Source organism: Phasianus colchicus, chromosome Z (genome assembly GCF_987193195.1).
Source record: "Phasianus colchicus chromosome Z, bPhaCol1.hap1.1, whole genome shotgun sequence".
Taxonomy (NCBI): Eukaryota; Metazoa; Chordata; class Aves; order Galliformes; family Phasianidae; genus Phasianus; species Phasianus colchicus.
The window spans coordinates 27,367,280-27,392,853 of record NC_143476.1 but is presented as its reverse complement, the minus strand read 5'-3'; the positions used below and the strand labels follow the sequence as shown (position 1 = coordinate 27,392,853).

At 42.5% G+C, this 25,574-nt stretch overlaps 1 protein-coding gene across 2 annotated transcripts in view; it reads right to left on the bottom strand.

The window, feature by feature from the left end:
- The window catches only part of PCSK1 (proprotein convertase subtilisin/kexin type 1), a 32,753-nt gene extending 21,271 nt beyond the window's left edge, over window positions 1-11,482 (bottom strand). For both annotated transcript variants that reach the window (XR_016461626.1, XM_031605297.2), the window contains exons 1-6: window positions 9,492-11,482; window positions 8,581-8,685; window positions 5,337-5,447; window positions 3,223-3,369; window positions 2,709-2,785; window positions 588-676 (exon numbers count right to left, since the gene is read on the bottom strand). Coding sequence is in view for 1 of the 2 variants with exons in the window: in XM_031605297.2 (XP_031461157.2) it covers window positions 588-676; window positions 2,709-2,785; window positions 3,223-3,369; window positions 5,337-5,447; window positions 8,581-8,685; window positions 9,492-9,671 (709 nt within the window). In the remaining variant the exon portion in view is untranslated. The remainder of the gene's footprint in view (window positions 1-587; window positions 677-2,708; window positions 2,786-3,222; window positions 3,370-5,336; window positions 5,448-8,580; window positions 8,686-9,491) is intronic.
- Window positions 11,483-25,574: the final 14,092 nt, after the last annotated feature.

Below are 25,574 nucleotides of genomic sequence, written 5' to 3'. Positions count from 1 at the left end.
GCTAAATGACCATTTACTACTGATACTTCAATTATAACTATTTCATAAATCACTAATGGATTAAACTTTTAATCACCTCTTCAAAAAATGAAAATACTGACTGATGGACAAGAATAAATACCTATTTTCAAAATTAATTTACGATGATAATTACCACAGCACTATGAGTACCTGGACTGACATGACTTTTTGAAAGTAACTGTGTAGATGGAAATAATACGCTGTAAGCAAAGGTGGGTATAAATTTGGATGTATTTTCTTCTATTCTTCTCAAATCCTTCTCCTCCCCCATGCCATCTTCTCCCAAAATAACCAGCTATAAGAAGTGAATCTGTTGTTCTTTTAAAGAAACAGTCTTATCTCTGGGTAAAAAATAGACAGTTTTTACTATCCATATTATTATTTTCTTGTTATTATTTTCTTGTTACATATTATGTAATCTACCTATATTGAAGTGAAAACCAGAATCCAGAAAATATGTTGAAATTTAAGAAACAGTGTCACTCTATCCTGGAGCCTATAAGTGCAAGAGTGATGCTTCCTGGTTTCCATTCACTTCAGACAACTAACTATTCTTGGTTTCTTACCTCCAACTTTAGCATTGTAGGCTACTCCAACTCCACATTTTCTGTTGTTGGCTTGCATGGCAATTTCTCCTGCACACCGTGTTCCATGCCTGGATAAATATAGCAAGAATAAATGACTTCTCATAACCTAGATACTTCCATGTAACATATACAAAAACTCATCAGAGACTTTCTTGATGTGGTGGATGTCTTGAACAGAATGTAATGCAGCTATTGAATAGCTTTGGTATTATATTCACATTATACAAAAATATTTGTTTGCCTTAGACTTCAGTCTCTATAATTTTACACATTTAATCGTCAAATAATCATCATGACAAGATGATAAATAACTAATCTAAGCCTTACTGACCTATTAGTTACACTTGTTTTAGCAGAGCATAAGAGCAGTGTCAAATTATGTGGCAATGACGTTAATTTTTTTCAGAACAAAACATGAGTCAGACTTTTTTAACCACATTTTTAGATATTCTTTTTATTTTTTCTAAGGACTGTCTTTATTTCTTTATTTAGAAATGTATTAAGTTAGCCTGTTAAGTATATTCACCATTGCTGAATTTTTCATGTAACTATGTACATACTATGCAATTTTTTTTTTTTTTTTTTTTTGCTGTAGGCAATTCTTTACTCTTTGGTACAGAAAATCTTCAGGTAAAGATAATTGTAGAAGAGTTTTATTATTTAGCACTACAGATTGTTATTCAATGAACTGTTTGAATGCTTCTGGGCTGAATTCCATTTACTTATTAATAAAGATTAGGGATAATACAGGTAGATATAAGAGATAAAGTCATCAGAGAAAAAGGATAATGTACTCTTGCTCTTAAATAACGCTGTAGTAAAGTAGAAATGTCATTTTTCAAAAGGCTTGTTCATTGGACATTTATCCATTGATTGACTGTTTTTTTCCCCACATCATGATTTATGTTGTTGTGGATGCTATCATACTCTGGACAGACAATAAAGAACGAGTGCTTTGGTTTCTTATTGCATCTTCATTGAATAGTGGCATCCCAATTGTTTTAATAAATTGACTTATTCTTTGCACCAGCTTTTAAACAGTTCCACTCTTTTCTCCCTCTGAAGGACAACACCCTCACAGAACTACTGTGAATACTCCCACAGTAACAGATCCACTGTGATGTCTCATTGAGTACCAGAGTGGTAGATCAAGAGAATTCCCCACTCCTTCCAAGACACACAGGTCCACAAAACAAACTGGCTTGTGCCTGTGTTCAAACTTTCTGAAACTTCCTAAATTATCACCTTGAAGACGCTCAGGCCAAAACTGGTCCACAATGCTTCCAGATACCTTTTACCTGAAAGATTTTCCAGGAAGTGAATGTAACCTTCTTCACAATCGCAGCCATACAAACCGATGAAGTCAGAAGCATGACTGCACCTGTGCCCATTTGCACTGAGCTAGAATACATGCTATTAGCCCAGAAGGTACTGACAAAATCACAATGTCCTAAGCTACAAGAAATGGCCAGGTGGGATGAGATTTTTTGGGCAGTTTTCTAAATTCCTCTAAGAAACTGTATCTTACAGAGTCCTTCACAAGAGATATATTTTAAGTTTCCCAGAGCAAAACAGGGAAAGTCAAAATCTGCTTCAGTAGATATTATTCTACAAACACACAATGGGATATGAACAGATTTTTCTGTTCAACTTACAGAAAAATATCAGACTTCACACATACTATGATATGGAGAAACTCATTACGTGAAAATTTAATTTCTTTAATTTCCAGAGTCTGTGAAAACATTTGTGTGAATGAAAATACTGGAGGTTCTGTCTGAGCATTAGGAAACTGTGAGTGCTTTCTGAACACCGGCACAAGCTGATGAAAGAGGTTGCCGTCTCCATCCTTGGAGCACTCAAAAAGCTTCTAGAACAAAGTTCTGGGCAACCATCTCAAAGGGTATCTGACAGAGCAGGGCTTGTACCAAACTGGTCCAGAGATTCCTTCCAACCTCAATCATTCTCTGATTCTGTGGCACAAATTTTCCTTTCATATATAATTGCAATAGGGGTCATACATACTTCCACACTTGCATGTTGTAACACACAAAGTACTGCACTGTTTGGTTCTCTTCACACAACTGGGAGGTTACTCACTTGTTTTCGTTTGTTGGGTCATATCTAGGAAATGGATCATGGTCATTGTCATTGAAATCATAACTTGCCCTTGGATCCTGCATTTAAAATAACAGAATTAATTGGGACAACCAGGAAATAGATTTTTAAATGTGTAACAAAATGGGTTCTAGTGCCTGTATTTATTCAATTGACGTGCTTCATCCTGACAGCAATCAAGTGCATAGAATTTGATGAACATTAACAATTCCATAAATTTTTCATGGAGCTTTAATAATTCAGCATTAAACCACTGTACACAAACACATACACAACTAAATCCACTGAGAAAAAAAGAAGTTATCTTTCCTAAGTAACATTCAACTTCCTGTGACACAGACCAGGTTCCAAATAATGCCTGAGTCAAACATTTCATTCTCACTAATGTAGGAGCTGCCTTACAGAACAGAGAGCAAGATGGGGACAGCAAGAGCATCTGCAGATCAAATTTACAATTAGTTAACCTATTCAACAGCAATCTAATGCCCAAACTTACATAGTTGGAGTAAATGTCAGTGTGATTCCACTCCAATCCATCATCTAATACTGTGATGACAACACCCTTGCCTGTAATCCCTTTTTGCCACACAGGAATAACGTGGAGATCCAGTTTGGGAAGAGATGGAGTTATTCTTGTATCTTGCTGAGGAACAGAATGGATTACAAATGCGTTAATATTTGCATCCACTCACAACACACAGATTCAAAGACATATTCTAAATGTTCTTTAAACCATTCCAGGCTGAATTTGTATACTTTGTTCAAACTTTGAAGAAATAAAACAAAAACCTGTAGTATGTTCAAATACCTGTAGTACCAAAAGACAGCACCCTGGTTACCTGAAGCTTCCACCTCTGAATAAAAAGCACCTTGTGTTTATTAGAGGTACACAACAGAAAGATGGGAATGGTAGAGATATAGCCATGATCCTTGGAAAGCTGAGTTAATGATCAGACCTACTAACTGTTCCTTTCTCCTGATGAGAAGGCATTAAGTAGCCCACAGCACAGTAAACTGTATTTTCTCCAAACGTTTTCTCCTTTGACATTCAAGTTAGCCAGAGCAGAATAATTAATGGCTAAAACAATTAAGGCAGCCGTTTGGCTAGGAACAACTGTGCTGAATCACAACTTTCTGTTTACTACCCTCATTACTGTTCCTGTGGTAAATCAGCTGAAAGCGTGAATCATCTAGAGCCTTCCTTTGCACAGCAAGTGGAAGTGCTCTCAGAAGAGCATTTCCTAAGCAGGTCATTTTTCCTCTCTAATATTAAATGTGCAGTGCATACATTGAATTTTGAAGCTTTACTTATTACACTATAAAAATGGAGACATAAAACCCAGCACTATGTGTTTTCCTGTGCACATTAACTTAGTTGATCACAGGTTTTTAATTTCTTTGTTTCCAAGAGAATATCGGACAAAATACTAGGCTCAGAGGAAGAAATATGTTATGACAATTCTTTCAATTTTTACTTTATTTTCTGACTGCTGCTATTGAGGGAATTTTTGAAGTTTCAAGTTTTGTTCTCTGGATTCCATAAAAAAAAACATTTATTCCTGGTATTGGTGGAAGGCACACATAACAGAAGTTAGAAACTGTTGTCATTAATCAGATAATAAGTAATTTACCACAAGGCAAGGATAGATTTTGGAAGAAACTATTTGATGCACTTATGCATTTAGTCAGAAAAAAATCAATGTGTACTGCAAACAAGTGTAAGCATCTCTCTGTTTCTCATATGGGTAAATCGGAGGAAAAAGGGGCGAAAATCACACGAAGGTGGGAAGTGGAACTATGTCTCTTATAGAGCAGGACTTTGCTTCTTTTGAAAAAAAAAAAAAGAAAAGAAAAGAGTTTTTGAACTCTTGTGCTTTTGTCCATTAGTCCTTTACAGACATCTTGGATATCTCCTGCTTCCTATTAAAAGCAGGCAAGCAAGCAAGCACATTCTCAGCTTCAAAGAAAATAACATTCTTAAAGATAACCATTTTCTATGTTGAAAAGAAGTCTGTAGTAGGAAATATTTTATGTTATGTGTTTTGAAGAAAAAAAAACAGCACTCGGGCTGTGCTTGCACTTTGAACATCCTTCTTGCTATACATCTTTTAACCTATCCCCATTCAGAGTGAAACACTGACATCTAGACTGAAAGTGCAGTGAGATGCCTTGTGGAAATACAGACTCTCAAAAGAAATTGTACAAAATATAAGTGATTAACTGTATTTCTGATTTGTCATATTCAAGGTAGAGAGGTTAGGAAATCTCTTTTTCTTGAGGTTTTGAACACGTGAGCTACACAGAATCTCTTCTACTTACATCCTTGACCAAGAGGTTCAAGGTACCTGTTATATGTGCATGCATGCCTTTGATTTCTGCTGGAGTATGCTCTCCACACTATCACTTTTAATGAAGGAATCTGCACCCAGCTTCAGACATGATAAAGGAATTCTTACACACTAACAACAAACATTTTTAAGCTAAAGGTAGATTTTAGCTAATATATCATGTTCTATTATCAGCCCCTCGCTCTGTTACTAATAAAATAGTACAGTTGATAGCACAACCGAAATTCATTGCCCCCAGTTCCACAGTCAGGCAAATTCTTACCAGATACCACTGCTTATTCCACATAGGATCATTGAAGAGATTCTCTGCCGAGTCTGTCACAGCCGCACGCTTAGTTCGCTTTTTTTCATACTGCTGCTCTGCCCATGACACCTGCAGTTATTTACATAGATGGGAGAAGTAAGCCATATACATGGGGACTTTCTTAGCCCAAAGGATAAGGGTTTCCTCACACAGAAAAATATTGATGCCTACTGCAAAAAAAAGCAACGTCTGATGCAGAGAGGAAGATTATTTATTTTGTAATACAGTGTACTTCAGGAAAGGGGACATGGTGAAATCACTATGCAGTGCAATTAAAATCATTAAGTACAAGTTAGCATTTGAGCCCCAGTGAATGCCAAGCAAAGCTGGCTTTTATATCAAATGTGCAGTATGGTGAGAAGGTTATTTAAGAAGGAAATCTACAGCATGCTTCTTTATCCTACCTTCATTTTAATGCCTATCGACTAGAAGTGGGAGTTCAAAGAAAAGATGAAAGATTATCTCAGGCTTTAGTCTAACAATCATATCTACAATGCTATCCACAGGGACCTTCAAGTCTCCTTCCCATTTGTGTTCTGAGGTATGATCAGTTATTAAACTATGAATATGGGTCTAATTTCATCACTGGCATTATTCCACTTAAGGCAACTGAGCCAAAACATTTCAGTGTGTTTTGTTAATGCGTCCTTACACTGAGTTGCATAGCATTTGAGCATGAACACAGCATTCTCTAAGTCACAGGGCAACATTTTAAATTTGTTTCTCACTCTTGTTCCTTTCAACGCATTACTAAAAACAGTTCAAAACATTCTGATACCCGTTTCTATTGTGTGCTCCTTTTGGAAATGGGAATAAACATTACCCACTGCTAGTATGTGGACAGTCACTCTGACACAGACTCAGGTGATGTTTTCCCAATTTCCTAACAAGCAAAGCAAGCTCATGTTCAGGAGACTGGCAAGATCCTGCTGTGAGCCTCAGGTGGAGACTGCCTTCAATCTAAACCTTCTGCTTTAAACATCTGAATAGATTTCAGCATTTTTGCCTGCTGTCATCCCATAACTTCATGCTCCTGACATCTCCTGACATCTATCATTGTATATAACAAGAGTGAGTTGGAAACTATTATAATAAAGATATGTACTGATTTGATTTAAATACCTTTTTTTTTTTTTTTGAAGGAGAACTTAATGAGAATTCACCGCAAGAACATAAACCGTTAAAAAGAGAAGCTACACCAGGCACATATACTGAAAGCTAATGACGTTCCCTGTGCAATATATTTAGAGCAAAAACCCCTAAAAAGCACCATCAGTCACAGAAGATGAATATGCCAATGCAGGTGTAAGCATTCTAAATTGCATTACTGATACACAAGGCTGTGTGTAGTTGTGCCCAGGTTATAACAATTGCCTTTATCCCTCCTCCATGCCCACAGCAAAGCCTGGCCTCTTCATCAGCCAACAGTAATTAAGAATTGACAGCTTCCACGCTCACCGTTTTTTGATGCGGACAGCTGCTCTGAGGGAAATGAGCTGGAACTACCAAGCACGTATGTCTGACAAACAAGCCAAATGTTTGTCACTCAGCAGCTGAGCGAGATTCAGGCTACCCATCCACTGCAAGAGTAGACGGCCCTGTGCCAGATCTCCACTCACTGGTACGCAAAGCAGTGAAAATGATTGGGACCCAGGTCCCTACTGCAAGAAGTGAGGAAACCACACAACTGTATCCTTTTGAAACATTCAGTGCCATCGCCTGTTTTATACAAACACTGGGATGCCCATAGCAGATATAAATTTTCAGGTTAGAGGCAAGCTTTGCCCCCAGCTGTCACTCTTAACGTGCTGTAAGAATCACAAAGGCACTACGCAAAGAAAAGCAGGATTGTCTTCTTTCCCCCTCCCTCTTTTAAGAATGAATTTAAATCTTTTTAGTGGCTGTTGCTCTTTAGAGGAAAGGTCGGTGTATAACTACACAGCACTGCATGATTACTTTGTGTTTATATACTTACATAATGACATAATTACACCTAATTCATTCAGATTGTTAATTTGTATATTAGATGGTAAATAAAAGGGAAATTGGAATAAATTTAACAGATCACCTGCAGCACTGGAAAGCCACTTTTGAAGTCTAACTATGTAAGTCTATAGCAGTGTATAAATCCCCACAAAAAGACAAAACGTCTCAACTTGAAAGGGACCCACAGGGATCATCCAGTCCAACCCCTGCCTGGCTCCAACAGCACACCCAAAAACTAAATACTGTGTCTGAGAGAGCATTAATCAAAATGTTCACTGAACTCCAGCAGTTTGAGGCAGCTGTTAAGAATTAGAAACACAAACTTTATTGATGATTACTTATACTGAAATCTGGCTTTGAATACCCCCATTTTATAATGATTTAACCTCAAAGATTATAACTGTTACAACAGTGAGTGAAAGGAGGTAGATGGGAATGGGCAGCTCTGAACCAGAACATGCAAAACAAATACGCAGCCTTTATCCTTCCCTTAATTCTTCATAAAATCTATTCTCCCAGGTGACATTTACATCCAAAAACTTCACTCAGATAACCAATTACTTGCCCTCAAGTGATTTGTCCTTACATGACTCAAAGTGCTCACAATGGAGATACTTGACATTTTGGACCGCTGCTGCAATAAAGCTGATCTGAAATTCAAATGTCAGTGTTCTGATATGTGTCTGATATTGTTTGACAGCATCCTGCTCTTTCCTTAAATTTGCCACTCACTGCGTCTCCTCACCACATTTACAAGCAAGGAAGCTTCCCTTAAGTACAGGCAGAGAAATGGGGAGCCTGCTCCATGGGTCATGTCTTAGGTACAGTTCATAGTAACTCCCTTTTTCCCCCCCCCCCCAGTGTTCAATCACATTAAATCAAACCTGATTTCTACAGCAATCGGATTGCATCACTGTTTTTTTTTACTTAAAACTCTGTGGTTCCTCGTTCGTATTTTCATCAGCAACAGATCTGAAATTCCAAACCTCTGCAGTGCTGCATATCTGAAATCTGCAACTGGAAAGCACTTGCAAAAAAAGTGTTGAGAGGATCAGACTCTGCCCATTAATGACAGAATAATTAAGTATTATTCAACACAAGCCAAACGCTGAATGCATCAGACTTGCAAAGCGAGGAAGGTCTGCCAGTGACCTCATCAGGCAGTGGCAATTCGCTGCCGGAACGGACAGAGGAGAAGAAGGGATGCAATACTCACCCGCTCATCATCAGAAAGCCTCTTGGTGATGTGAATGGCACTTCTCCGGGACCGCCGTGGATGGCTCTTATGTCTGAACAGGTAGTGATTTTTAAGCGACCCAATCTGCAAGAGAGAGGTGCACCTTCACTCTGGAAAGGTGTTTCCTGACAGATAACACGTACCAGTACTCACAACCAACAGCACTGCTTTGTGCCTGAAAGGGCAAGGAACCAGCCTTCAACTGTATTAATGGCAGTAAAACCTTACTCAAGTACTTAATGCTTATCACAGACTTATCACCGAAGGTATGGGGAATAGTTTTATTTACAGTTGCACTCATTACTAGCAGAGCAGTCAGCACGGCAGTGCCAGCTCCAGCACCACCACAGACAGACAGACTGACAGACTGAGTGGCTGACAGGCTGACAGACGGACCGACAGACGGACCGACTGACTGATCGATCGATCGACCGGCTGTCGGACTGACGGGTACAGCCGCGCTCCCACAGCAGAACAGTTCCAGCCGCGGCACTTGGCTGGGCCGCCCCTGCCCGCGGCTCAGCTGCGAGAGCTCCTTGCGGCTGCAGGACCCGCGCCGCTCCGGCACCGGCTCTCGGAGCGAGCTGCCCCGGACCCCGGCCGGAGGAGGGACGGAGCCGTCACCCACGGGCGGTTACTCATCCCTGACAACGCTGACGTCACGGCATCCCGAAAAAGCGCCGGGAGGGCCTGCGGGAGAGCGGCCCCGCGACGGCGCCCCAGGGCGGGGCGGGGAGCCGGGGGGCCGAGCCCCGTCCCGCCCGGAGCCCCTCTCCTCCCCTCCTCCCCCGAGCCGCTCGCGGGAACGGCGCCCGCAACGTCCCCGAGCTCCGCGGGCACCGGCCGGAGGGCAGAGCCCCGGGGGGCCCCGACCCGTCTCCCGCCCCTACCTGCCCCACGAGGTCGTAGTCCAGCTCCTCGGCGATGGCTCTGGCGGCGTCGGGGCCCGCCGGGACCTCGGCCGCCCACTCGTTGAGGAACTGCCGCTCGGCGCCGCCGCCGCGGGCCAGGCAGCAGGCGACCAGCAGCGCCAGGGCCGCGCACCGACCGGCTCGGCGGGGCCCGTCCATGGCTGCGGGGCGGCGGGACGGCGTTGCTAGGCGAGCGCTGCCCGGCTCGGCTCGGCTCGGCTCGGCTCGGCAGGGCTTGGCGCGGCGCGGCACAGCTCAGCGCGGCTCGGCTCGGCGCGGCTGCCCGGGGCTGCGCGGCTCCCAGACCCTCCGGTGCCGGAATGGAAATGAGTGTTTACACGTCAAAACGACGACAGCCATCCTGACGTCAAGTGTACCTGGCCCCCGAGCGGGGTGGTGATTCCCCACGGGGCGGGCGCTCGGACGGGCGGCGGGGGCGACGCCCCGGGGCCGCGGGGGGGGGAGCCGAGCCCGCTGCCGCGGTGCGCGCAGAGCCCGCGGCGGGGCGGCGCTGGGGGGTCGGGATTAGACGCTCTCGTATCTCCTCACGATCCGAGAGAATGGAACGTGTGTGTTCGAATGGAGCTCCCGACCCGGGACTGCGGGACTGAGCGATGGGCGTCCCTGCCTCCGGCTCCCATAGGGATGCGGCGTGAATTGGCGCTAGCCTGGCGGGGTGACAAATGTCCTCCCCCTGAAACGGGACTGCTCTCTGAATTTAGCTGTTATTCAACTTTTAAACTGGACGTTTGAATGTCAGAGCTTTAACGCTGAGTGCGGTAGTGTAGCAGGTACACCTACCCAGCTCCTCGTTGGCTTTTAGAATAGGAAGAGCTTGGACGACGTAAACGCGAAACGAAGACGAGTGAAAACAAGGCACTTTTCACAGGCTGGCGTTCCAGCAGGTGGGGTGGGCACGGAGTGAGAGCTTCGGGAGGCCCCTACCTGTCTCCCGCTGCGAGCACTGCGGGTGGAGCGTGGGCAGGGCACCCGCGGAGCAGAACGGAGTGGGAGTCCGAGTGGGGCTCGAGGGAAGGGTGTGTCCGCAGCGAGTGCACCAAAGCACCGACATCGCTGAATGTCAGTACAGAATGTCCATAAAATTATGCTACACCGTGCTGACATTCAGCAGCGCTCGCTTTCTGCAGCATTCTAAGGGCAGCCCGGGGTTTGTCAAAGTCAAGCTAGGGACTGGTTGTGTTTTCTGTTCAATTCAATTTATTGTATTCACCACAAGATTTTCTCAGTGCTTACTGCCAAAAATGTATTTTCCTTACTTTTCTGGACAGATGCCATATAAATCCCTCAGCTCCACTTCTAGCTGTGTTCCTGAGGCTGCCTCTAAGTGTGCTCTTCCTGTCAAACCGTCTCTGGGTCCATGCAGGCTTTTTCCTGTGTCAATTTTGTCAGTACTGTTGTACTCAGAACACAAAGGAATTTTCACCTCTCGGTTCTCATCACTGCTATTGCACTTTGGTTTCAATTATGTATTTGATACTCCGCACCCGCATGGAAACAACTGTGCACAGAAATGAAATGAAAGCCACTTATCAGTATGGTGATGATTTATATTCACAAGACTCCCTAGGACTGCCTTGAAAATCTGCATTTTCTTTTCCAAATTCTTCATTCATTTCACTGTGCTTTATTCACGGGGAAATCATTTTGTTCAGACCTGGAGTTAGGTGTGCACAGGTGTCTGAGCTCTGGCAGAAAACAAGCCACGCGCTCTGCAGACTTGGCTGTCCCATCCATTAATGAGCACTGCTGTCCAACCCTCTGCTCCCATCTAATAATAGCACAATGAAAGGAACAGCTTGCTCAGCAGCCTCAGGTGGAGCCAACAGTAATTGTTCCATGCTCCACGAGCATTTCAGGTTTGCTGTTTACCTCTGGAAGAAACACATAGCCCCTAGTGCACCGCACGGTATTCCAGTGAGCACAAAATCAGACATAAGAACAATTATAAAAAGATTATTTCTGCAGTATGGCTTACATTTAACTTGGTTTTCCAGACAGAGTTACTTCTAAGTGAGTTGGCTTCTGGTAAGGATTTCTTTTCTTCTTGTGGAGAAATGTTAGCAAAGAAATGCTTGGTTTTATTTTTAATGTGATCACTGAGTAGGAATCACTTGTTGATGATCAGGATTCTTCCCATGCAGGGCACCCACCTCGAGGGTATTTGGAGGAGCTTCTGTTCATGTTTGGCTCTTGGGTATTGAGAGAAAGATGATAATGGACATCTCCTCATACATCCTGAAACCCCATTACACTACTATAGGATACAGCCACTGTACAGACATTATTTCTTGGAGCTTAATTGGTTTTGTGTGCATGTTTTGGGTTTTTTTTTCTTTCCTCCTTCTTCTCAAGAGGCTTCTATGATTTCAAGCTCTAGCTGTATGTTCACATTCTAATTTCTGATCCTTCACAAAATGTCCATGAGAAAGGGAGACAGACCGGCTTTGAGAAGCCAAATGCTTACAGACAAAGTCCTGTTCTCTGCTTGTTACTAGGGCTAAAATACTTACACATGGTAGCTCGTGTTCGAACCCGAAGGCTGGCACTGAGGAACATGGTTGGTGGCCATGGTGAGGGTAGACTGATGGTTGGAATAGACGATCTTAGTGTTCTTTTTCCAAACTTGATGATTCTAAGAATCTGTTAGTGTTTTTGAGCTCGACTTGCTGCTTAGCTGCTATGGCATCATTTAGGATACCTGGTCCTGTTTGCTGCAGCATGTGCTGGTGAGAAGGCTCTGCTGGATGCCTGGCAAGCAGGGGCCAGGAAGGGAGCAGAGGCTGGGGTTTGCTCTCTGCTCTAGTTGGTGCTGCTTGTTTCACCACATTCCGACTGGCAGCAAATCCACCCTGCCACATTTCTGCTTGAGATCAGTCAGCGCAATGCAGACACTGTTCTGCCAGATGAGGATATGCTGGAAAGTTCAGAAGCTTCATCACCTCTGAATGGCAGCTGGTATCCAAATAAACATATTGATTATAAGGTAAAAGCACAAGCACAAAACCCTGAAACTTATGAAGTGAGAAAGCTGTCAGTCAAATGAAACTTAAAAGAGAGACACTTGTATTCCTTTATTTTTGTGCACCTTGTAGAAGAGGATCAATTGTCTTAATAAGACAAACAGAGAAAAAGCAAAGATAAAAAGGAACAGATCAGGTGCGATATTAGGAGCAATTTTGTCTCACAAAGAGTGGTGAGGCACTGGCACAGCTGCCCAGAGAAACAGAGGTGTCACTGTCCTGGGAGGTGTTCAAGAACTGAGTGGATGTGGCATGGTGGGGATCAGCTGATGGCTGGACATGGTGATCTTAGAGGTCTCTTCCAACATTGATGAGTCTATCGTCCTATGAAAAACAAAGGCAGGTAAAACACATTATTTATCTGCAGAAATAATCTTGAAGTTTCAGGGAAACTCCATCATTTTATCATTTTCGTATTTTGATTTTTTTTTTTCTTTTTGTTTGAAGAATGGAGTTGTGTAATTACATTTGCCAGAGAAGCAAATTCATCTCTGATGTCACTTCCTAAAGCTGACCTTCTGATTTTTCAGAATGAAACTAAGCATCAGGACCAGCTGGGAGCCACCCAGCTGGAATGCAGCCTGGAAGAAAATGACCAGGGCATCCTGGTGGACACCAAGCTGAGTACAAGCCAGAAATGTGTCCTTCCAGCAGAGAAAGCTGATGGTGTCCTCGGCTGCAGTAGGCAAAGTACTGCCAGCAGGTCAAGGAAGGTAATTCTCTGTTCAGTTTGGTAAGTACTGTGCTGTCACTTGGAGAACTGCATCTTATTCGGGTTCCCAAGTAGAAGACAGACATAGACATACTGGACAGAGTCCAGTGTAGGACCACCAAGATGATAAAGGGAGTGGAGCATGTCTCCTGTGAGAAAGGTTTGAGAGAGCTGTGATGTTCTGCCAGTGGGGACGGTGCACAGCGGGCAGAGCCAAGCTCTCATTCAGTGCCCTGTGCCAAGGCCAGAAGCAGTGGGCACAAACTGAAACACAGGAGGCTCCCCCTGACCATCAGGCAGCACTTCTGTGCTGTGCAGGTGACGGAGCACTGGCACTGGGACACAGACAGGCTGTGCAGTCTCCTCCATGGAGATCTCCAAATGCCTGGACATGGCCTGGGCACCCTGCTCTGGGTGTCCTGCTGGAGCTGGGGTTGGGCCTGATGGACACAGAGGTCCTGCCACCCTCAACCTGTCCGGGATTCTGTGATTTTTTGTTTACCTGTAGAGCTTTCTTTCAGTACGTAAGCATAACTAGGCTAAAATATTGGAAGTTCTTCGTGAGTAAACCATCAATATAGTAACACTTGAAAACAGAAGGAATACATCCTGGAGGCATTACTGCTTCTCTGCATTCTGCTGCTACATTAACAATGAAAGATGAGACCAGAGCTCCATGCTCAGGAGCGCTCCATGACTGACAGCTGGAACAAAGACCTGCACACTGCAGGCTCTGTGCTGAAAGAAATTGGGTGAAGTGCAGGGACACTTGCTTTCAGAGTAGAGCTCAATGCACAAGGATCAGCAATCAACTCAAGCTGTTTGTTTTGGGTACTCCATGCATTACAGGCTTCCATTGTGTATGAGTGCCTTTGTAGGCTGCCACTGGACAGCACCAGATCTGCAGTATACCTCTGACTTTCACCCTGACCAGCTGGCAGAAGCAACTCCTCTTTTGTCCTTCCTCCTTCTGTCACTCATGTAGGTGCATTCATTGAGAAGAACAACCCACTGTAAAACGTGTGTCATAGAAAGCAGCCACTGACATTTCTACCTGCATCTCATAAAATCATGCCTGCTGGTAACACTGCAGTACCATCGATCTTAGCAGCTATCAGGAGCTCGCTGGTTCTGCAAGACAAAACTTCAGGCTGCACAGTGTAAAAGCAATCTACTAGAAGATGTCGGTGTTATTTTACTGGTTCTGTGTGAAAGCTCCACCTTGGGTGGGTTGAAAACATTTAAGTGGCATTTTGCATTGCATTTGGTTTTAACACGCTAAGTCACACACAGAACCACGCTTTAAAATGAGAATTGCTGGAAACACAGTTTGATGGCGAAAGTGGTAGCTGGTGTGGTTTAATTATTTAAATGCTAAAGAGGGCCGCACCGCTTGTCTTTAATTTGGCTGTAGGCCAAAGAAGACTCTTGAAACCCACTCTTTTTTGGTAACGCTATTCCTTTTTCAGCAGAAGCCAGTGCTCCAAAGTCACTGCAGTACAATATAAAAGCCCCATGTGTAGGCAATCACAAAGAATATGGGAAACACCTGTTTTTCCTTCAATTACTGCCTGCAAACTAGTGGGGCATGTTTATTTTGGGGGCATTACATTTGCTTGGGTAATAGTGCATGACACATTTTCAGTGTTACTGCAGACGAGCTCTGAGAACAGCTAATCATATCTGTTCAAATGAAATGCAAACATGCCCTCCCAGCCATACGTGCAGCTAAACGGGACTAATGACACCACACATTACCCGCTGTGCGCATTTATGCAAGCAGGAAGCAGTTGGTGAACAACCATCCATTTGTAGAAACCTGGCTAATTTTGTTTACTGTATGCCTCAAACTAATCCAAGCAAAAAAGCCTAGAAAATGCACAAGCAGACCTTGAGAAGACAGAGAAAAGTCTAGAAAAACAGCAATAAAATGAATTTTTGGAGGGGAAGAAGAAACCTCAAAGTAGTATTCTTCTGGCAATAGAGAGAGGAGGCTGCAAGTTCACTGCTTATCATAGTCCAGATAGCTAAGGTGATCAAAGAAAGGAAATATTTTAGGGAAATGCCTTATTAATTCCACCTAAATGGATAGAAAGCCCAACACTTTAAAATTCTACATATCAGGGTTATACTTTTGTCAATATTTTTATTGCAGTGAAGGACCTTATTGTCCTCACTCGCACACCCTTCAATAAAGCCTAGGTGAGGACCAATACATTTTTGATGCATTTTAATAACAGTATAAATATCATTCAATGTTGATGAAAACATTTCTGAGAACTCAATGTTTTCACTGCACATTTAATTTAAAGGGGACATTTTTCTAGGAGCCTTTTTAGAAGACTAACTACATTGATTAATCAATTAAAAACAGCTGTTGTATGGTGTTCTTCTCCATTTTCCATTTAAAATGTGCTTCAAAAAGGAAAAGACAGGAAAGAACAGAGAGCATGAATGCATGAGATAAGAGAACGAATACACAGGTAAACAGATTGAGCTACATTCAGAGGAAATTGGAAGCTATTTTTAAAAAAACTATGTACATTTCTTCTGGTTTTGGCTTTTTTTTTTTTTTTGGCAGTTAGTTTGCAAGCTATTACATACATGAATTGTGATTAAGTAACAAAAAGTGACAACAAGCAACGATTTTAGGTTAAACATCCAGAAGAGTTTTCCTCTGTGAGATAATGTCTCACTGAAGTAAATGAGAAATCAAATTACAATTTCCTCTTGCCAAAACACATACTGGGCTCATAGCATGAGCACATAAGGGAAAAGAAGATAGCTTTTAGAAACCACACATTTTGTTACCTTTCTGTGGTAAGTAGGAGCTTTTTTTCCACGGTCAGCATATTGCAGAGAAGGGTGCCATGCCCGCCACCTACCTGTGCACCGTTTGTCATTAACCAAGAGCAGTTGAGCATCTATCCATCCCCACAGGACTGCTTCATGACCCACCTGTCCAGGCTCTGGTGCCATCCTTGTTTCTCATGGTACTTGGTTCCCCTTATGAAGCCGAGCCAGTGCCTGAGGCTACCTCAATAGGACATGCATAGCCCTACAAAAAACTTGCAAGAAATTAGGCTGATCTGCTCAAATGGGGGAAAATTCCACTCTAGTCATTCTTGTTTCAGTTTAAAATATTTCACTTGGGCTTGGATTAGGTCAGTGAAGAATAAACCTAAATCTTGGACCTTGAACTGAAATTAAAATGCCTAGTGTTGGATTGACGAAAACAACCAAAGCAGCATGTGGCCATGGATAGACTTGTGCCTGTTCTTCGCTCTTTCTCAGGGCAGTGTACAGGTGCCTATGTTATTTAACCAAGAGACAGCCACATACAGTGGTCTTGAATCAGTGCTTCCAAGTGCACCCTGAGTACTTTTGTCCAAGAAGTCAAATACTAATTTACATCAAATGAATAAAATCCATCTGGCAAAGGTGCAAGTGTTTGAGTTACTAGAGCACCACTGCATGTTGGAAAAGAGATTTAAAACATTATTTGAGCTCAGGTTCAGCTATGATAAAGCAAGGGCATTTCAAAACACATCAGTCACCCCTGACCACAGCTGCTGTTCAAGTGTTCCAGCACTTTGTGCATGCATGGCATTTGTGTTAGTAGAAAACATTACTAGCTCTCAGTGGTGTGCTAGCCAAAGCAAATGTAATATGTAGGGACAGGACATGCATTTTAGACAATGCTTTAAAGATGCACTAGTGAAATCATAGGTTTTATGCAGCAGGTTTGCATAGGAGTAGATCTCCTACATCTCGTAATGTCCAATAGCAGGCCCTTATGCTTTTTGGAATCGTAAGAGCCATTAAGGTTGGAAAAGACCTCTAAGATCACCTCCAAGGGATGGTGACTCTACCACCTCCCCGCGCATCCTGTGCCAGCACCTCAACACTCTTTTTGAGAAGAAATTGTTCCTGACATCTAGCCTGAACCTCAGGGGTATTATTTGCAAATTATTTTCATTGGCAAAATAGAAGCAACTTGAGTAAGAAAACTTAATTAGTTTCCAGTTAATATCAAGAGTTCCAGTGCACAGTAACACAAGTACCTGTTAAGAGAAATCAGACAGAAGGTTTATTTGCTATGGTCACAGTGAGACAATGCTCATCTCCCCTCTGCAACCCTTTGGACAATCTTTTATGTGTTGATGAAGCCTAGTACCTGTGCCTGGGAGGGATTAGCTCCTTACTATGCTGGGCACTAGGCTGGGGCCTGGCAAGGAGGAGTAAGAATCTATAGTCAGGAGATGGAGATCAGAATGGTAACTGGCAGAGGTAGCATAAAACTGGGCTAGACGCTGTCAGAGGGTGGAATGACTGTGTGGGAGCCAAGAAAAGACACAAATACCTTCCCAGTCTTTACTGCCTCAGCATCACATGCTGGAGTCTGAGAGAGCTAATCTCTACAAGCACTTTATGACCAGTAGCCATGGGCTCCTTGTGCTGATGGGGCATGAAAGGAGTCACTGCTTTCTTTAAATGGACAGGAAAACTAACCCTACAGCATGCGCATCATTACTACTAAACTAAGCATGTAACCTGAGCTGAGCTCTGTGACTGCTTTCTTACATATTAAATGACACAGGGTGACTGTAAGTCATTTGAAGAATTATCACTTCCTTTAAAATTTATAAGAATAACAGTTTCAAATGTCACTAGATTATTTATTCTCATCCTGTATATGAGGGAAGCCGCTAAGGAAAGAAAAGGAAGTACTTATTAAAAGTATTCTTTTCCTAAGCCATCTACCTCATGCCAAATAATCTTAAAAGTTTATTTCTCCCACATACAAAAGACATGCTGTGATCTCCTTCACTACCGTTGACAAGTCCAAGAGATAACTTCTTATCTCTTCGCTAGGAAAATACAATTCAGGAAGAGTAGAATGTCATGGGGTGGGTATGTCAAGACTGCAGAGCCACACAGAGCAAAAGAGGCTGATTATGTAAGCAAGGAAAATATAGCACACAACAAACTAAGCTTAATTCCACTGACATCTGAAAACATTATATTCTGCATCTTTCAGGATGATTATGTCTCACCACAGGCAAAATTGTGCTCTCTGGGGAATGCACTCAATCAAGTATCATTAGAAAGGCAGATAGAAAAGGTTACCAAAATCAAAGAAATATTTGCTTCATCTTAAAAATTATGCCATGCTTAATAAACCATTTTTTTTTAAATGGGTCACTATGGATTGTTCACTTTTCTAAGATGTTTTCCTTCTCCCCAACTTTTTATTCTGTTGCCTGTTGACCATGATATATACTCCATATAAAGATTTATTTAAACAAAGTCAAAGCCTAACTGAAATACAAGAACGTGCTTACACTAGTTTTCCCAGTTAATTTTTTTATTACTCGAATCCTTCTATTCAGTAACACTTCAACACAAGATTGACATCAGTATTATTTCTAGATCAAGCTATGCCAAATCTTCCTCCCTTCCTCCCCCCCCACCCGTCCCTTCCCTTCCTCCCTTTTTTTCCTTCTTCCTTCCCTCCTTCTTTCCTTCTCTCCCTTCCTCCATCTTTTTAATTTTTTACAACAGCAAGAGGGTATTTGCGGGTTTCTCTAGATTTTTATGGAACCAGCGTTAAGCCCTGTTGCTAAGCAGAAAGCAAAATCAATATAGAAGGCAATCCATACCAGCTCATCTTTGAATTGCTGTAGATATTTTACTTTGTGTAAACTTTTTTCTTTGTTTAACAGTTTTCTTCATTAGAAATCTGATAAGATTTTTTAACTAGTATGTTGCACTCCACCGTATTTCCAGACTATAACATCATGCCTTTTAACTTAAACGTACCTTAACGTAAAGTTACCATTCTGATGAAATTGCTAAGACAGCTTCTGGTATTAAATGACCATTTCTGAATAGAGAGTGAAACACACTGAATTTTAAGCAGATTCCTTTCACTTACCTGCTGGAATTTGTATGGATATTTCTCTTTCACTCAAATCATGACAGTGAAAATTTCCTTGGCATCAGAAATTCTATAGCATTGTAAATTACTTGCATTCACTGTTGCAAGAACTGCTTAAAAGCCTGCTCTTTGTGTAAAGTCAAAAGAAAAGAAAATCTTCTTTTCTTGCATCCCATTTCCTGTTATGTAGTTGTAAAGACTCCACTAACAGTTAGCCCACTGCCTCATTGCCATGAGAAATGGGGATGCCTCCCAGTGCTTCACATGCATCTGAGAAGGACTGTGCAGAGGCATGGGACTTCTTACCAGGCAGCTCATCCCTTCTTCTTGCAGTGGGTCTGGCAGCAGAACCCAGTGCAGGTCAGCACTCAGCATGAAGGTCCGAAGCTAGCAGGACCAAAGCTAGGTCCCCAGCAGCTTTACTGTCTTCTCTTTCAGTGGGAAATCTATATTTCTGGATATCTGTTGTGCAACTTTTGCCTCTCATCCCAAACAGAACAGTAAGTACACGCCAATCTGTGTCAGAGTCAGTGGAGCTGGGAATATATGGGAGTGTATTTCTCCATGGTAATACTGGATGTTCACTGTCTCCCAGATTTTTAGAATATTTCTCTTCATCCATAAAGCAGGAATGTGCTATTCCCCAATTTACAAACAGATAGAAGCAACCCAGGCAGACTTGAGCCCTCTGAACTGATTCACAAGTGCAACATGCATGCCTGCCTCGGTCACGCTCACAAATGGCACTCTGCACTGCATTCTGCATTGCAGGACTGTTTTAAATGACCTGTCACAATTCACAGTAGAACTGGCAGCTGCTTGATGCAGCAAGGCTAATGGACAACCAGAACAGTCAAATGCATCCCATTCGAGTTGATGCCACATGGTGAACCAGTTGTCCTCATCAACAAGGAGACAACAGAGTCATGCTCCTATTTGATGTACACATCCAGACTCTGAACTGTAGGACACTCACGCTGCTGTGCCTGTGTACCTCAGTGTTATATGAAGCTCTGGAAAATGCAAAATGCAGAAGCAGCCCCACTTTCCCACTCTATGGCACAGTACTTCTGCTAAATCTTCTCTGCATTGCTGTCTGCCAATCTAAACCAAACTCAGGAGTTTTAATTATTGAAGCTGGAAATTCCTCTTGACAAAAAAAGAAAATACAAAAATATTCCATTTTATTCAGCATCCTGAATACCCAGGATAGAAATAACTATCTTGTGATTGAACAAATATAGCACAGCTGTTGCTGGATTAAAAGGATGATTAATTCATACGCTTTATACTTAAAAGTTATTTTGGAGAACATGTGAACAATATATGCCTGGAAATTCCCAATTAGATTCAAGAGCATGTTGGAGTGAGTAAGCACACACCCACTGAAGCAGATGTTTGTTTGCACTATCACAGTGCATGTATCACCTACTCAGCTGACTTCAGAGACGTGAGGGGGTGGTTTGAAGATGCTGCTGAATTCAAAGTGTCCCTGTCATTCATTTTATTATTACATTTCTCAGAATTAAGAGGTTTTGGAGAAAATTTCAAAACAAAAGTCAAGCAAGAGAGAGTAGACAGCCCTAGAACTATGTCCCGTAACAGGGGATACTTTCCCCTTCCCCTTCCCCTTCCCCTTCCCCTTCCCCTTCCCCTTCCCCTTCCCCTTCCCCTTCCCCTTCCCCTTCCCTTCCCTTCCCTTCCCTTCCCTTCCCTTCCCTTCCCTTCCCTTCCCTTCCCTTCCCTTCCCTTCCCTTCCCTTCCCTTCCCTTCCCTTCCCTTCCCTTCCCTTCCCTTCCCTTCCCTTCCCTTCCCTTCCCTTCCCTTCCCTTCCCCTTTCTTCCCCTTTCTTCCCTTCCCCTTTCTTCCCCTTTCTTCTATTTTTAAAAGATTTTGGAGCAGAATCTTGATATTTTATCAAATTGCTTCCATCAGTAATAATCCGTCCTTTTCCCAGAGTAATAAATATTAACTGACATTATCTTATTTATCGGTGTGATGCTCCCCAGGCACTCACATGTCAATGCCATGTTTGGAATCAAGCCCCATTCTCTGCCTTTCTGAACATCATCTTGACTGCAGTTCCAGGGCAAGTGATTTTCTGTGGAAAGTCAGCAATGAGTGAAGGATCAATCTCATTTTTTGACAGGAGGCTTCCACCTCGTCTTTTGACTTGGGCAAACAGTGAAACAGGACTCTGAACAGTACAAAAGAAAGCAGACCTAGGGATATGGAAATAAGAAGTCTTGCAGTGTTATACCAATTAAAAGAAAAAAAAAAGCCCCAAACCTATTCAGAACTGAAGTTCTAATGTAATTTCTGGAACCAGTTTGTCAGCCTCAAGATTTAAAATGACAAAAGCCAAAAATCATGGATAAAAATAATCCTAACAAAATAGACAAATTCTGATTTTTCAAAGGCAAAGAAAATAACACTCTCACATAATTTCCTGAGAGAGAAGTTAAAAGATCTATCATTAATACAGCACGATTCATCACTTGGCTCTTTGCAATGGAAATCAGAATTGCTATTCTTTCTTAGGGAGAAGGAAATTGGAGGGATAGGGAAGTATGGTGACATGCCAAAGAGCATGCAGCAGGATGTACAAAATGTGGACATCCCAAAATTCAGGCCACTGCTCTATTCAGACAGCGAATTAACATAAAAATGCAGTGGTCTGCATTTCTCTTATTCATTGTAAGTCTGTTTTCAAGCTTATTTTCTTAATGTTTTCTCTTAGAGCAAGTTATCTTTGCCCAGCAATGCAAGGACCAGATGGGCAAGATAACAACAGGTAAAAGCCAGTCACTCTTATTTAGAACTTTTAAATCCTATTCTCTACAGTGCACTTTGCCAATACTGAACAGAAGTGAACATATGTCTGTGAAACAGCAGCAGTAAATTCCATTTGCAGTGCAAAAAAAAAACAAAAACAAAAACAAAAACAAAAACAAACAAACAAAAAACACTAGTATCTATTGAACATATCAAGGGATAATTATTTTTTTTTTGCAGAAAGGCATGGAATTCCGTATGTTACACAGCAAAAACATGTATAATGCAGTTGCAGATTTTGCATGTTTTTAGCATTACTTCTACCAGTGCATGTTCTCTTGTGCTGCAGCTTTAGGCATTGTGGCACTGCTCCCATCTGCCCCAGTCTCCCCGGAGGCTATCACAGAGCTGGTACTAGGGAAAGTGTATTCCTGTCTCCAGGTAAACAGCAGAAGAGTGTCTGAACTAAACGCCGGATTTTGTACTTACGTAGGCAAAGAGAACTTGTAAGTTTCCCCTACTGATAAGCAGTCAATGTGGCCAAGAAGAGCTACAATAACATGCTGTACAGCTATTAATGTATCTTACTGCTGCAGCTCCCTGCAAAGGGACAGCAAGTTGAAGATGAGTCAGCTCCATCTCCTGAGACAGCCATGATAAGCCACTGAAGGGCCTTCTTCCCTGTGTCACATTACAGATGTACACCCAAACACAGAGACTAGATGGCTCTTCACATACTTAGGCTATTAATACAAGGATTTTTTGCCAAACACAAATTCCATTTTGATCCTTAGTTAAGAACCCCCCCCCCCCATCCTAATTTCTACAATTCCTTAAAAGTATTTGTGAAGCTTTAATAAAAGAAAGAGATAAAATATTTACGTACTTTGAGTCTCATCTCTGCCTTTAATCATTTCAGCATCATTTGAGGAAAACAGTAATCTACAAACAGGGAAAATCACAACTGTGTCACTTTGACACCACTCATGATCTTTTTTCTCTCAGGTGCCCTCAAAAGCTTTCCATGTGGCTTCTCCTCCCCAGAGGAGAGGACAGGGCTAGCAGAAGCAGGGATGTGGCTGGCTCCAGGCTGCAGCAAGGAGGTTGGCAGGTTTGGGGAGCACGTGTGACCCATCACCTCACTGTGGTTTGCTGATTTCTCCTCTCTGGACAGTGCCTCGTAGCTGCCATGGAATTATTCAGTGAGGATGACAGAGTTAGTGCTGTGGAGCCAGGACTGTTCTGGGTCAGAGGTTTCCTGCTGTCTTTTCTTGAAGCTGCCATGTAGTTACCAGACTAGTTTCTATTTGTTGTAATTCTCTAACAAAAAGAGGTTCTTGATCCCAGTGTTTTGTTTGTTTGCTTGTTTGTCTGTTTGTTTGGTTTTTGTTATGTTTTGTTTTTGTTTTTTCTTTAAAACATTTCAATGTTGTCTCTCCGTGCAATTCTCCCTTTTCTTCTTTTTCTCTTTCTTTTGATGTAAAATTGATGAGAATCAAGCACTCCGGCTCTTTGAGAGGACTAGCACTGCTATTCTTGTGAGAGCTTGAAAACAATGCAGAAGTAGGAAAGAAGGAAGAAAATGTGCATGAAGAAGCAGAACCCCTTAAGGCAAGTTCTTCGTGTCAAAACACTTGTTGGCGGCTTGTTTTCAGGCTTTCAATTTAAACAACAGATGAAATGCAGTGGCCTGAATCCTTCCAGCTGAAGCTCTGGGGAGATAAAGGAAAGATGGCTGCTGTGCTATGCTCGACTTTGAATTTATTTTTAGAGTCGGAAACCTCTGCTTTTCTGTGGCACTCAGTATTGTTGCTTCAAGAAGAGTGTCAGAAGGAATTTAGCTTATGCGCTCCCTTTTTTTTTCTTTCTTTTTTTTTTTTTTCTGACCCTAACTTCTACAGCTCTGAGATCTGTTTGGCATTTCCAGCAAAACCTTCTTCCCCAGATTGCCTTCATTTTTGTAAAGCATTGATTCCACTCATAAAATCTCAGAGAAATATGATAATTAATGCTGCTTGTAAGTAACTTTTAGGGAAATGTCAGCAGCTCTGCAGTCAACATATGCTGAAGCAGTATTCTTCAGATGCTTAAAGTCTTATCTCCAGTCTCCTGGAGATGAACAGGTCACTTCCAAGCTGTATTATGAATGAACAGCATTAGAAAATTATAGATATGGGCAACCTCCAGACTGTATTAAGCATGGAAAATTAAATCACCTTCCTTATTCCCTTCAGTGGTAAAGTGAGATTTTTTATAACAATTTTGTGATGCTGAAGGATACCTGCTATCAACACCCTGAGGAGACGATAAGGCTGGAGCATCTCACCTGTGAGGAAAGGCTGAAAAAATTGAGCTTTTAGGAGACTTCACTGTGGCATTCTGTACTTGAGGAAAGCTTATAAACAGGAGGCAGACCATCTTTTAACACAGTCTGATAATGACAGGGCAAAGGGGAATAGTTTTAAACTGAAAGAAGATTAAGGATAGGTAACAGGAGGAAATTCTTTACTCAGAGGGTGGTGAGGCACTGGCACAGGCTGCCCAGAAAAGCTGTGGCTGCCCCAACACTGAAGGCGCTCAACATCAGGTTGGATAGGGTCCTGGGCAGCCTGAGCTGGTGGGTGGCAACTAGTAGTTCCTTAAGTCCCTTTCAACCCAAGCCATTCTATGATTCTGTTACTATATGATTCTGTGAGTTTTGAAGAATTTACTTTCTATAAGTTTTGGTAACAGAAGCCCTTATCTTTACTGTCATTCGTCATGACTGAATACAATCAAGAATTCTATGAATCACAGAATCATAGAATCATTCAGGTTGGAGAAGACCTCCAAGATCATCTAGTCCACCGGTCACCAATATTGCCCACTAAACCATGTCCCTAATTACTACACCTACCCTTTCCTTAAACATCTCCAGGGACAGTGACTTTACTACCACCTTGGGCAACCTGTTCCAATGCCTCACCACTATTTCTGAGAACAAATTATTCCTCATATCCAATCTAAACTTCCGCTGGTGCAACCTGAGCCCGTTCCTTTTCATCTTACTGCAGTTACTTGGCAGAAGAGGCCGACCCCCACCTCACCACAGTCTTCTTTCAGTTTGTTTTAGAGAGTGATAAGGTCTCCCCTGAGCCTCCTCTTCTCCAGACAAGCAATCCCAGTTCCCTTAGCCACTCCCCGTAAGACTTGTGCTCCAGTCTCCTCACAGCTTCACTGCCCTTCCCTGAATACTCCAGGGCTTCAGTGTTCCATGTTCTTGTAGTAAGCAAACCAAAACTGAATGCAGCACTTGAGCTACAGCCTCATCAGAGCTGAGCGCAGAGGGGCAATCGCCTCCCAGACTGCACTGTTTCTGGTGCAAGCCACGATGCCATGGCCTTCTTGGCCATCCAGGCAAATACTTAACACTTGTCCTCCTCCCCATTTCTTGATGTGAATGGATGTGTGATTAACCATTGTCTTGGAGTCTCTCTTTTCAGTTCTCAGCGAGAGCACTGCTGTTAGAGAAGAAAGATGTAGATGAAGCAAGCAGGCAAGTCAGTGAAGAAACCGTGTGTCACTTGGAGTCATGACCTTCTCCTTATGCCTAT